General features: G+C 42.3%; 1 protein-coding gene across 2 annotated transcripts in view; it reads left to right on the top strand.

Annotated features, from left to right (window-relative positions):
- Positions 1–3,127: 3,127 nt before the first annotated feature.
- Positions 3,128–14,714, top strand: part of Fam151b (family with sequence similarity 151 member B) — a 49,205-nt gene continuing 37,618 nt past the window's right edge. Inside the window, exons 1-3 of one of the 2 annotated variants that reach the window (XM_017803240.2) lie at positions 3,128–3,523; positions 9,529–9,654; positions 13,512–13,677. In XM_017803240.2, coding sequence (XP_017658729.1) covers positions 3,499–3,523; positions 9,529–9,654; positions 13,512–13,677 — 317 coding nt within the window. In that variant the 5' untranslated portion in view covers positions 3,128–3,498. The remainder of the gene's footprint in view (positions 3,524–9,528; positions 9,655–13,511; positions 13,678–14,714) is intronic. The other variant, XM_008853321.2, reaches the window with a different exon arrangement.

Here is a 14,714-nt window from a genome sequence, read left to right as displayed (position 1 = left end):
TTATGAAACAGATAATGAATACAGTTAAATTTTTATTTATATTGATTTTATGTGTATAAGTGTATTGCCTGCATGTAAGTGCACTGTGTCGTGCAGTGCTGGTGGAGACCAGAAGAGGGTGTCGGAACCCCTGGAACTGGAATTGTGAACAGTCATTAGCTGCTATGTGGATGCTGGGAACCAAACCCAGATCCTGGGAAGAGCAGCTGCTGTTAACCATTGAGCCATGGTTTTGATTGCTGCAATAGAGAAATGACTCTTGACCACATCTGTGCTTTGCTTCTGGGAGTTCAACATTCTTAGGTCCCACATGTAAGTGAAATTGTACAACATTTGCCTTCCTGTGCACATCTTAACATCTGCCAACTTCATCCTTGTTACAGATGACAGGGATTGCCTTTATTAACCCCAAATTTCATTATGTACGTAGGCTTCATTTTCTTTATTCATCTACTGGTGGGTGTTAGGTTGATTTCACACCTTGCTCTTATGAATGATGCTACAGTGAACACAAGGTACAGATACCTCCTTGATAGTAATTTCCTTTACATACATACCACGTATGAATTATTGATGTATATAATAGACATATTGAGTCATATAGTAGTTTTCGGGCCTCCTCCACACACTTTTCCATATGGTATTTCTTTTATAAAGTGTAGCATGTTAAGCACATACTGTATATATTACTTTGGTTTATGTAATTTATATTTAGGATCTTTAAGATTTCATTGCTTCTGTCAAAACACTTTTACTTAGTGATTGGTAAAGGCATCTTAATTGCAGAAAGGAACAAAAAAAATTCCATTAGCATTGTGGCATATATTAAGTAGGAATACTTTTATCATAGCAATTTTCATTGCTAATATAACTGCATGGTTATATTTATTTGAATTTTATTTGAATTTTTTCTGCTGGGCCCTAAACCTAAATTATCTGGACCTTAAGATCTAAATTTATCTTTTGCTACCACATTAGTATTTTCACATCATATTTTTAATAGTTTTTATTAGTGTATATTAGTTGCACAAAATAATAGTTGGCTTGTTTTTTTTAAATATTTTATTATTTTTATTTTATGTGTGTGAGTGTATTGCCTGTATGCAAGTACACCTGTGTTGTGCAATGCCTTCGGAGGTCAGAAGAAGGTCTCAGAGCCCTGGAAGTGGAGTTATGGATGGTTGTTAGCCACCATGTGGGTGCTGGGAACTGAACCCAGGTCCTCTGCAAGAGTAGCCAGGGCTCTTAACCACTGACCTATCTCTCCAGCCCCAGTTGGCTTGTTTTTAAGATGGTATTTTAAAAAGAAGAGAGAAGGTCTTGATGTGTAACCTAAACTGGCCTCCAACTCAGGATCTTCCTACCCTCCTGCCCTGGCCTCTACCTCCCGAATACTGGAATTACTAGGTGTGTATGGCCAGACACAACAAAATAATGGGTTTCACTGTGACATTTCATATATGATGTACAGTACTTTGATAATATCCACCCCACTACTCTCCCTTCCCTTTCCCCCAAGATTTTTGATAGTTTAAAATTTTATTAATATTCCATTTGGGGATTTAGTGTTTAATGGTATGCAATTAATCTTACTATCTTTGAGGAAATTACATTTTTGTATCTATGGTGACAAAATTCAACTATAGTCTCATGCTTATTACCGAAGAATAAGTATAAAGTCCAGTGCTATAATAAAGATCCTTTTGAAAGAAATCTGTGAAGCCCCCCAGATTACCTCCAGTGATTCCCATTGCCTGGTTCCCTCCCTCACGTGGGTCCTGCTTATTCATGTGACTAATACGGTGGTATAGCATTGTGAAAGATGCTGGCTCCTTTGTTGGGTCTCCCCTCCCGCAGTCACTTCTCTGTCTCTCTTGCCTTTCTCTCCTGGAACTCCCTCGGGGGTGGGGATGGGGGACCACTTTCTGGCTTTGGCATCTTCACAGACAAACCTATTTAATGAGGAACTGAAGTTTCCTGCCCACAGCAACATAAGTGGAAAGTGGATTCAAGCCCAGCCCTGCCTTCAAATTGCGGCCTCAGCCAGCAGCTTGGACATGGCTTCAAGAAACCAGATGCTGAGGCCACCCTGATTCCTGACCCTCAGAAGATAATCCCAAATGTCTGCTTTACACTTAGGTTTGTTTTGTGGTAATTTGTTCTTTGCTGCAACTGATACTGAACAATAGCAAAGTTTGGGGTTAGCTAAACACTACATGTGCCTTAAGGTGTTCCCACATTAGAGATGCCTCCAGGAAAGGATGCTGGTACCAGGAAAAGTAAAATGTAAATCTTGTCCATTTTAGGTCTCAAAAAACTTCAAGCATAGCATCTATTAACACAGTAAAGAATAAGGTACATAAAGAGATTAGAGTCTAACAACAAAGAATAAATGAAATGACTCATGTAATATGTGGACTGAAGTTCCCAGAAAAAAGCCACAGCTGTTAATTCTACAAGTCTGATTGATTAGAACTGCATGACTGTGGAGAGTTGGAATGTTGCAGATCCACAGCCAAATTATCTTGGGCTATTTTTTTCGTCCCTTTAATTGCCATTCATTGTATTCACTTCTGTTGAGCATAACCATCCATGTGACTATCAGGTGAAACTTTCTGAAATGTGTTAACTTGACAGAACACTGGCTTCCACCAACCCAAAGCTAAGAGGAGCAGATAGCATCTGAGACCCTCAGCAGATTTCCCCACTTTGCTGTAAGCTCTGATGTATCCACCAATATATTTGGGGAATTCTTTGACTTACTACTTTCTTTTCTGCAACACTACAATTGTCATGAAAGTTTTTTCCACGTTGGAACATATGTGGGCAACCAGAATTTGTGTTCTTGCCCATGGTCACTCGTTTGGTTCGGCAATAAACACTTTTTAGGTGAGAGCTGTGTTTTGGATGGACATATGTTAGATTAGTGTGTTTCGTAAAGAAGTAAATTTAGGTGTGAAGATACCTGGAGAAAATAGGAAACTAAAGTGATGAATTAGTGTTTGTGGAGACAAAATTTTTCTGGCTGGCTAGAGGAAATCTAGAGACGACGGAAGCCGATTGACGCTAAAAACTACATCGACCTAAAAACAGGAACTTCTGAAGGCCTGGAGAGGACTGCTAGGTTTGCGCAGTGTCTGGTTGTGTTCGGCTGGCAGCTTGGTCCTGCTGGCCCTGCAGGGAAAGCAGCATGCCGTGCTGCCAGCTCTCTAGCCTGGCTCCGAAGGCGCTGGCCCCTCGGCTTCAGGAAATCTGGAGTTTGGGACAAGGAAGTGGAAAGGACAGGGGTCAGGGCAGCCCTTGAGCTGCTGTTGGCGTTACTGCAACTACAAGAATCTGCCAACTCCAGGGATTGAGGTACCCACGCCCGCGGCTCCGTCCCGGTAGCACCCGCGCCCCTTCCGGTTCCCGGTTGCTGGCGGAGCCCGTTTCCGCCACCCGAGACAAGACCGCGTATGCCAGCTGCACCGCGCCTGCGTAGACAGGGTGTCCGTCACCATGGCAGCGGGCGCTGGGAGCCCGGGTAAGCGTCCTTGGGGTAGGCGGGTGCTGGGGGGATGCGAAGTCATCAGCCCGACTCATGGTCCCGGCCTGGAGTCCCCAGCCCTGGTCCCAAGCCGGCACCGCGCTCGGTCCTTTCTCAGTTTACTGGTATTCCTGGTTGTAAACACAAGTGTCGGCAAAGGAAAGGCCCTCAACATGCCAACTCGGATTCTCTAGTAACGTTTGGTATTGTACTACCTTGACTTTGAAGAAAATACAGTGAAAGGGTTTTTTTAATCTTGCATTTTCAATAATATTCCTATATCACAAGAGGTCAATGTAAAATAAATGGTTTTATTATACAAAAATAAAATATATAAAATATATTCTTAATATAAAGTTCAAAATGTACAGTAAGATCTATCTATACTGAAAAGTTCCCTCCCTACCCTCAGGCCTGGTTCTCTCCACATGACACCTGCACACACACATACACACACTATAACAACAGCAGGTCTTTGGAGGTTACACAGTGCACACGTGTGGAGAATGCCTTGGCACTTTAGTTTCTGATATAGCAGGAAGAACAAACTGCAGTTTCAAGGATGCTTAACCACAAGGAGGCGTTCTGACCTTCAGGAGCCCGTTTTCTACAGTTACCTCGTTTCTAACTCTGCCAACTAGGTGACTGAAGTCTGAGCCGGATCTCATCTAAATCAGAGTGTCCCCAGACTATTTTCTCTGCAGGCGAGGGTAACAGTGCTCTACCCCTTCTGGCCTCTAGAGACTGTGCCCCTGTGCCTGACTGAGCCCTTTTCACTCAGTCACCTTAACTGTAACCCTGCCTCCCTCTAGACTTATAAGGACCTTATGATTAAATTTGTACACTTGAATAGTTCAGAGTAACGCCCCAATCCCAAAGTCATCTGATTACCAACCTTAATTCCATTTGGAAAAATTGTGTGACTTCATATGTGGAATCTGAAAAAGAAAAATCCAATAGAGATGCTGAGATAACCTCAAGGCCATTTGTGGCCTTATTTCCTTCTTTGCTATGTAACATATTAGCAGATTCTAGGGACTAGGACACAGGTGTCTCTGGACCATTCTTCCTCTACACTATGACTGTTTTTCCTCACCTTTTTTCCACTTCTATCTCTGAGATTGTATCTGGGCATATAGTTACCTTGTTCATTTTAAGGACTATATGATGTTCCGTTGTAGGGATATACCAAATTTAGTGAATCTGCTGTTGACAGACATTTGGGGTTCACTCTTTTGATATTACAAACAATAGTTTATTAGGTATTCTGAATGGGATGTAATATTTCTCCCATGTAAGCATATCTGTCTATGGAATGGAGCCAGAGCAGTGGAATTTCCTTTTTAAAAACCCATATTGCTGGTTGTGGTGGCACATACCTTTAATGCCAACACTCTGGAGGGAGAGGCAGGCAGAGCTCTGTGGGATTAAGGCCAGCCTGGTCTATATATTGAGTTCCAGGCCAGCTGGAACTATAGGGAGACCCTGTCTCAAAAACAATACTATATTGATAATTTTCTTGCCATACAATTATTCACTTAAAGACTGTAACTCAGTGGTTTAAAAGTATTCATAGATTTGTACAGTCATCACTATAATCAACTTTAGAGATTTTTCATCATAAAAACTAAGAATTCCAGCCACCCTTTAATATCCCAACACCATTAGTGATCTACTTTCTCAATGAATATGCCCATTCTGGACATAGCATGTAAACATAGACAGGTGTGCAACCTTCAGTGCCTGCATGATGTTTTCAGATTTCATTCATATTGCAGCATATTTCAACCCTTCATTTTTTCTACAGGGCTGAATAATATTCCATTGCATGCATATGCTTGACTGTGCACATTTAGGTTGGAGCCCTCTTCTATCATATATTATTTTGGTTGGGTTTGTGCTGCTGTAACCATACCGTGGATAATCCTGCTGTGAGCATTTGTGATTAGTTTTGTTGTTGTTGTTGTTGTTGTTGTTGTTGTTTTGTCTTTTTGAGACAGGGTCTCCCTGTAGCCCCAGCTGGTCTGGAACTCACTATGTAGACCAGGCTGGCCTTGAACTCACAGCGATCCAGCTGCCTCTGCCTCCCAGGTGCTGGGATTAAAGGCATGCACCACCACACCCCACCATAATTAAAATTTTCTGTGAACATATGACAGATTTTTTTTTGGTCTTTTTGAGACAGGGTCTCCCTGTAGCCCCAGCTGGACTGGAACTCACTATGTAGACCAGGCTGGCCTTGAACTCACAGGGATCCAGCTGCCTCTGCCTCCTAAGTGCTGAGACTACAGGCGTGCGCCACCATGCCCAGCTTTGACAGATTATTTTTGATTTTAAAAAAACTTCTGATAGGCACTTTTGGAAACTGGAAATAACCCTAATTCTCTAACCCATTAGTGAGAAAATGTTTTCAATGTAATCTTACTACTACACATATTTACTTTTTTTGATGAGAGCATTTAAAACCTGTGCTCAGCAATTCTGAAGTTACTAACTGCAGCATGCTGAGCAGCACATAACTGAAACTCCCTCCTTCTGTCTGAGACTTTTCCTTTGCCTAACTTCTCCCTCCTTCCCTCTGCTTGTCCCTGCCCCAGGCCTTGTGTGACCTCCACTCCACACTTTCCTTTCTGCTGACTGAGATTCACCCCGACTCTTTTAGATGCATGTGGAAGTGAGGTCCTGTGGCATGGATGCCTGGCTGATTTCACTTAGTGCAGCCCCCTCTATATCCATCCATCCATGTTCTAAATGATAGCACTTCCTTTTCCTAGGCTGAACCATAGTCTACCATGTCCATGGGCTACATTTTCCTTATCTCTTCATCTGCTGATGACAGTTTACTTCTTTTCATATCTTGGTCGTCAGTAAACTTTCTGTAAAGAAACAGACACTAAAAAGTTTTGTAGGTTATGAATTTCTCTTTTAGTTGCCATAGTACCTTGCAAAAAGACACAAATGGCCAACTTAAGTGTTCTAAAGGCATGTAAGGTAGATTAGGCTGAAGTGTGATACTCAGTAGGTGAAGTGTGTTGAATGTATTTTTTTAAAGAATTATTTTACGTGCATGCTCAGCATTTTGCCTGCCTATGCACGTGATGCCCGTGGAGGCCAGAAGAGGACATTGGATCCCCTGGAACTGGAGTTATGGATGATTGTTAGCCACCATGTGGGTGCTGGGATTCAAACCTGGGTCCTCTGCAAGAGCAGCCAGTGATCTTAACCACTGAGCCATCTCTCCAGCCCCTGTTGAATATATTTTGATGTAGGATATTTCCATCCTACCATGGTTTATCTGGACATAACCCCATTGTCAGTCACTAAGCACAGGACAGAAATCCACCCAAGGAAAACTTAATTTCCATGTTTAAACATGCAGGCATTGTAGTGTTTTATTATTTATTTGTAAGTTTCTTTTTAAAAAAAAAAAACTCTGAATGCAGTGTGTTTAACTGAAAGATGCCATGGAAGAACTTCATATGCACCACTCACTAACAACTGGGTTTGTTCTGGAAACATATACCAGAAAAATGACCATTCTCTAAGCCAATTTGTCACTGTCTGTCTGTCCATTCTCCCTTGTCTTTAGGCAGAGTCTTTCCCAGCTAGCATCAAACTCACAATGTTTCTGTCCCAGGCTTCTGAGCACTGAGATGCTAGTGTGAACAGCCACGTCCATTATGTTCTCTATCACGAGTGTATACTATTATTTAATTATTTTCCTCTTGGATACTTGTAGCCACTGATGAATTTGTCTTCTAACATTCCTAACTTGAACATTTAAGAAGCACTGGTCATGCATTGCCCGAGGTCTATGACTCTGGCAAGTAAACAGGGCCTCATGTTTGAGGGAGCAGACTGCTGGGGACAGTGTGCTCTCCAGCCAGTGCTCCTTTATCCAGAGTGTGTGCTAAATCCTGTGATGGTAGCTAGTAGTCATCTTTATTTGCCCCTTCTGTTTTCTGATTCAGATTACTTTTCCCAGTATTTTTCTGGCAATGTGTGATAGCATTTTTTAAACTTTTAACCGTTGCTAGGCAGAGTTAATAAGCCAACAGTTGGCTGAGGGTAGAGTCTTATGTATGCCACATGGGTAGACACTGTACTTAATAACAAGAATTAGGGAAGAGGTTAAGGGGAAATCGGGTATGCCATAAGTAGCTGATAGATGTAAGAATTCTTTGCCTTTGTGCATGCTGGCTAAGCCTGTGAGTGAACTGAAGAGTGTAAGCACTCAGCTGTCGTGGCAGTCATAGTCTGAAGGTGAGTGTGCAACATGTTTGTGAACTCTGAGTTAAAGAATGGGGTTTCCACTGAGAGGACGCTCAAACTGTGCACACACAGTGTTGGTAGCACAGCTTTGGCCTTGTGTAGCTTCCGCTTCTTTTTATAGGACCAGGGTTATCAGAGGACATCCTGTAGAGTTCCTGCTTTAAATGTCTGCTCCTTACCAATTTTCTTTCCTTCCTGAATCTCATTATACACTTCTGATCTTCCCACAACCCCATATGGCTACTAATCATAGCATTCTATAATGTATAATATATATGCTAGATATCTGCACATTGTAATACATGTTCTTTGCTCTCTTGGCTTTTAAAAAATATTTATTTTTAATTATATGTATGTGTTTGTGTCTATGTGTGGGTATATACACTTGTGTCCAGATGCCTGCGGAAGCCTGAAGAGGGTGTGAAGCCCCTGGAGCTGGAGTTACAGGCCGTTTTGAATTGCCTGGTGTGGGTGCTGGGAACCACACTTGGGTCCTCTGGAAGAGCAGTAGAGGCTCGTAGCTGAGTCATCTCTCCAGTTCCACGTTCTGTTTTTTAAATCTTGTGTTTTTCCTAGCCTAATTAGTCCTTCAGTATAGCTATGTCCCTTTATATATGTGCTGGATAGCTTTAGTGTCAACTTCACACACCTGGGTTGAGGGAGCCTCAACTGGGGAATTGCCTCCATAGGACTGGACTGTGGCCATGTCCGTGTGGCATCTTCTTGATTATTGAGTGATATGGGAGGGCCCAGCCCACTGTGAACAATGCCACCCCTGGGCAGGTGGGCCTGTGTTGCATAAGAAAGCAGGCTGAGCAGGGGCCAGGTGAGCAAGCCAGTAAGCAGCGTTCCTCCATGGCCTGTGCTTCAGCTCCTGCCTCCAGAGTCCTGCCCTGATTTCCTACCTTGAGCTCCCTGATGAACTGTGACCCAGGAGTTGTAAGCTGAATAAACCCTTTCCTCCTCAAGTTGGTATTGGTCAAAGTGTTTTGTCACAGCAATGGAGAAACAAACTAGGACAATATAAAAACTTTATTTTGCCCTGTATCCCTGCAACCCCTCCTTTGGTCATATACCCAAAGGGGAAGAGATCACCACTTTGTAATGGCATCTCTGTGAGCATTATTCATACAGCCAAGGCAGGCAACCACCCTGGTGTGCAGTGACACGCTCACAGCTAAAGATGATGTGGTGTACACACACTCAGTGGAATATTGCTCAGCTTTAACAAAGCCCTTGCTAGTAGCCGCGTGCATGGCCTGGAAGACAGTGTGCAAAGTGAAATAAGCCGGCTGCAGAAAGAAAATGTGTTGTGTGATCTCATTTATATGTGAGTATGAAAAAAAGTCAGTTACATGGAAATAGAGAACACAGCACTGGTAATTGCTGGAGGGGGGTGTAGGTCAGAGATAAAGAGCAGATGTGTAGGATGAACCAGTCTGGAGGTCAAATGTACACCACAAGGACCATGGGCGTGAAATTGTGCTGTTTGTGGGACTTACACCCATGAGATTTTAGCTGCTCTAGCCACACACCCCCCACCAAAAAATCCTTCAAAATGGCCCCTGTGAGGTGTTGGCTGTGTTAATTTGCCTCATTATCATAACCTTTTTCTACTATAATGTGTGTCTCACACTATATTATCTACCTTAAATATACATAATCACTTATTTAGAAAAAGTTTACCCCATCAAAAACAAGATACTTTTTCCTGTAAACGCTTATTTTAGGGTCCTGGAGTGAAAATATATTGGCATATTTTCTAAGAAATAACCAGATTGCAACGGAAGATGGCGCTGAAATTACCTGGTATCATGCAGCTAACCACAAGGCTCAAATGCAGGAGGCACTGAGAAGTAAGTTCGTTCGTTCGTTCTTTCTTTCTTTCTTTCTTTCTTTCTTTCTTTCTTTCTTTCTTTCTTTCTATTTATTTATTTATTTATTTATTTATTTATTTTCGATGTTCTTGTTGTTTTGACAGGGCCTCCCTAGTCCTAGCTGGCCAGGCTGGCCTCGATCTCACAGAGACCTGCCTGCCTCGGCCTCCTGAGGGCTGGGATTAAAGGTGCATGCCACCACACACTGAGTTATTCATTTTATTTTTTTAAATCATTCTTTGCTGTGTATCCCAGGCTAGCCTCCAACTAGTGATCTGTCTGCCCCAGCCTCCCAAGCACTGGGTTGCAGGTGCTAGCCTCCACACCTGGCTACTTCAGTTTACTCTGGGTAGTAGATGGGCTCAGTACTTGTTTTAAACCCAAGCAAAATGTCTTGAATTGTGAGTGTGCTGGATTAGGAGCAAGTCTGCCAGAGGCTGTGGTTGAGGGTGGGCACTGTGCTCTGGAGAGTAGGAAGCAGACTTCTGGGTATATTCTCTGGAACTTGTCTTTGGTTCCAGAATTTGGATCAGGTGCTGATGACAGCAGCTAGAAATTGGCAGGCTGATTTCACTCCCTATTCAGTGGCACCTTCTGACTAGCTTCACAGGTAATACAAGTAATCGTTTGAGCCCCATCTGCTAATTTGCCTGCTTTATTTCTCAGAGCCCACATAGAGAACTGGTACTGTTTATTGGAGCCTTCAAACCATCCCAATCATGGAAAGCCCTGATAAGACAGCTTCTTTGGCCTTAGAGCTCCTCATGACTGAGTGAGTTCCTGCCTCACACTGGCCACTTTCTTTCCTGAAATGCTATCTTTGCAGTACTGATGACTGGCCCTGGGCCCTTACGCATTCTAGGCAAGCCTACCACTGAGCTACATTCCAATACTCTTTTTTTCCGTTTTATTAAACTTCCTCTGGAGTCCAGGCAGGCCTTGGTTGAACTCAGAATCCTCCTGCCTCAGCCTCCTGAGAAGCAGGAATTACAGAGCTGTGTCCAGGCCAGGCTGTGTGCCCACACAACCTTTGATATCAGCTCACTTGCCACTTCCTCAAAACAAAACAAATAATAAAAAATGTCTCCTGAACCCCAAATCAAAACCCAGCAGAGCTCTTGTGGGTTTTCCTCATTTGTAGCCTCCTGTGGCTTGAAGAAAGAAGTAGGCAGATTCTCAAAGAGGGCATGGACCTCCAGAGAGATGGTCCTTTTGAGAGTAAAGGGGGCAGTTGATTGGTCTTCTCACTGTGGGTCTCCTTTGCAGACCCATATCCAATGACACAGTCGAATCCTCACTATCTTGTTAAGCAGCAAATTTTACAGTCTAAGTTGTTTATCTCAATACTGGCGATTTGTGGACGGTACCATGGGTCTCAAGGGCTCCAGATGTCTATGCAAGACATCGTGGTTACTGAGTCAGGTTCTGAGTGGACCTGGCCTGATGGTTAGTGTGAGAATTTTGCTTTTGCTTTCATCCTTCTATCTGTACACCATCAACTTTCAAGTACAAGTGTTTTTGTGTCTGTTGTCAATTCTTTTGTATTATGTGGCAAGAATAAGATTGCTGATTTGTGGTTCACTTTTAAGAGCATTTCATGGAACTTCCAGCATTTCCAAAATGGTACTTTTTTATAGTCCCACTACTAGTAAGGAATAAGATTCTAATTTCTCCACATCTTTGCCAGCACTTGCCACATAGCTACCCCAGTGTGTATGAGTTGGTTTGTTACTGTGACTTACATTTATGTCCCCTAAAAACGAATGCCCCTGATGGGTTGGGGAGATGACTCAGCAAATAAAGGCACTTGCCACCAAGCCTGATGACCTCTAGTCCACCTTTAAGACCTACATGGTAAAAGGACAGAACTGACTTCTGCAAGTTGTCCTTGAACCTCCACACATGTGAACCCCCACACAGTAAATAAATAAAATCCATAATGAACATTTTAAAAAAGGTGAATGTGGTTTACATTTATAATCAATGCCACCTGCCTGTGACAGTTGGAAACCCACAAACCTCTGTTCATTTTGAACTATCGCCTTCCATTTGGCCCAGATGTGTATATCGCCAACAAAGGTGGGTGTTTTACATACAAATTATAAACCACTCCTTTCATCAAAGGCCGCACACTGAAAACATTTTGAGGTGGCCCTCACTCTGTGTTGGTCTGCAAGTTAGGTTGCTATAGACACACCCTTAGTATTCTAGAACTCTTTTCATCTAGTCCTGTGGGTTCAGGAGGTACCATTCTTCTGAGGTTTTAACAAAGGCTCTTGTAACTGCACCTTTTGCTTAATGTTGGCACTAAAATCATATTTTATTGTGGCAATATGATTTGAAAGTTTTTCTCTTCCAAAATTCGTGCTCAAATCAAATTGCCAGTGGAACTGTATTGGGAAGATGGGGCCTTCGAGAGGTGATTTAGTCTAGGTTGGAAATATTTCCTAAATATGCTACTGAAAAGCAGAACAGTTAATTGTTTGGCTTATTCTCTTCTCAATATTGTCATAGGCAGTTAAAAGAAGCCAATTGGCACTTTGAACATTTCCCCAGCAAACCACCTGCACCAGCTCCACAAATTTATTAGGTGTCCTCCCTGTCTTTTACTAGTACATCAAATGACAGTGTTGCCAAAATTTAACTACTCTAAAAAACATATGGGGTAGCAAGATGGATCAGTGAAGGTGCTTGGTGGACCTAAGTTCAATTCCCAGGATGCACATGGTGACAGAGTACCAGCTCATGCACATTGTCCTCTAATCACCACATGCACACTGTGGCATGTATACACAGGCACACATACATGCACACACAGATCCACATACATACACAAAATTAAGTATATGTAAAAAATTTTTAAACAGATGTCTGATGCCAAGTTACAAATAATTTACATACCACTTTTAATTTTTTTTAATTCATGTGTATGTGTATATGTCACATATGTGTGGATACCTGTAGATGCTAGAAGAGGGCTTTGGATCCCCCGGAGCTGGGGTTACAGGTGGTTGTGAGCAGCCTGATGTGGATACTGGGAACCAAACTCAGGTCCTCTGGAAGAGAACCAAGTGCTCTAAACTGCTGAGCCATCTCTCCAGCCCCGACCCCAACCGCTGTTTTATCCACGTCCGTCAGCAGTTCCTTCTTTACCTTTTTCATCAGGGCCCAAAGCCAGTACTACTTCAGGTTTCTGTTATGACAACAATCCACTTCCAGATGTTTGTTTCTACTTATCTGTTGCTTTGTAGCCGACTATCCAGATCAGAGTGTGGTGTGATGCCTATAATCCCAGTACTAAGGAGGCTGAGGCAGGAAGACTAAGTTAGAGGCAAGCCTGTGACATATGGCTATGCCCCGTCTCACAAAACAAAAAGGATGTATGCCATTAGACAGTAGCTAAGCTTTAAATCAAAGAAAATAATCTTTAATACAGACTTTCAGACATATACATTAAATATCTATGGATTCTAATTGGAATATCAAGATATATTATTTGTGTGTGTGTGTGTGTGTGTGTGTGTGTGTGTGTGTGTGTGTATGTTACTAGAGATAGCACCCAGAATCTAGATTATACTACTAGGCAAGTGGTCTACCTTTAAGAGACACATTCCTAGCAAACTTTAATGAAGGCTTTGCTAGCCACTGGAAAAGATTTGTAAGTAGACAGTGATAAGAACTATATGGTATAAGGGCCTCGTACAATGTCTGGCATGCAGTAGTTACTCAGTAATTGTTAGATTCTCTTTCTCTCTCAGAAGGGTACTGACATGGGCTCTCCTGCAACTCTGCCCTTTTCTTATGAGCATTAAACTAAATTTTTTTCACCTGGACAGGTGCTGCCCACATGATAGAGGCCGATGTCCTTCTTCCAAGTGACGGTTCAGAGCATGGCCAGCCAATCATGGCCCATCCCCCTGAGACGAACAGCGATAACAGTCTACAGGAGTGGCTGGCTGAGGTCACGAAGAGCAGCAAGGGCATCAAGCTGGATTTCAAGAGGTATTTGTACAGTGCACTTGTTATAGAATAATTTTCACAAAAACATTAACATATCTGTGTCTGATTTTGTACTTTAGCCAAGTCTCTCACAGCAGACTTGATTTTTATAATATCTTGGCAGTGTAAAAATTACAAATTAAGTTGAGAGTGTGCTGTGGTACTGAACAGTTCACCCATGGAGATCACTGCTATGAAAATCCAGGATCAGTGGTAAACCCACCTTGTCCAGGAATCATATCTTAAAGTATATCAAAAAATTAATAAGGATTTGAAAAACCTATAGGCTTATGAAGATGATTCTAACCACTTGTGGTGTTACCTCCCAGTAACACCATTGCTCTGTTAGTGATGAGCAGGTCTACAGAACCTTGTTGTTCGGGAGTCTGGATTGACAAGGACTTGTGAAGTAAAGAATTATCTCAGACTTATAAAACTTTTTGCATGGTGAATGATTCAACTCTGTTTTATTGACAAAAAACTTAGCCTCAGTCCCTGTTCACCTAATGTGACTGCTGATCCAGGCTGCTAAGCCAGCTTCAGAGCCCAGGACTACTTGAGCCATATGACACAGCATTTGATTTGTAGCTCTCAGCAATTTAAAGTTTGAGACTACATTCCTAGCCAGAGAGTCCATATTCTTTTTTTATTTTTAGGTTACATTTATTTATGTGTTTATTTGTGGGGAGGCATGGGGTAAAGGCATGCCACAGCATGTATATGGAAATCAGTGGTAACTTGCAAGAGTCATTTTCTCCCTCCACCATGAGGTCCCTGGGATCACACTCAGGTTGTCAGGCTTGGCGCCGATGCCTCTACCCACTGAGCCATCAGGTCATCATGCTTGGTGGTAGTTACCTCTACCCACTGAGCTACCTTACCAGCCCTGCTAACCAGACACTGTGCAAAAGGAGCTGCATGATGTAGTCAATTCTTAGGAGTACTTGTTTTGTGCTTTTAAGTTATTTTGTTTAATATACAAATAATCATATATATTTTATATATTTATAAGATAGACTAATATATAAATATGCTAATAT

This window comes from Nannospalax galili, unplaced genomic scaffold (genome assembly GCF_000622305.1).
Source record: "Nannospalax galili isolate Female #2095 unplaced genomic scaffold, S.galili_v1.0 scaffold45, whole genome shotgun sequence".
Classification (NCBI taxonomy): Eukaryota; Metazoa; Chordata; class Mammalia; order Rodentia; family Spalacidae; genus Nannospalax; species Nannospalax galili.
The sequence above is the reverse complement of the archived record's forward strand: the minus strand, read 5'-3'. Positions and strand labels throughout refer to the sequence as shown.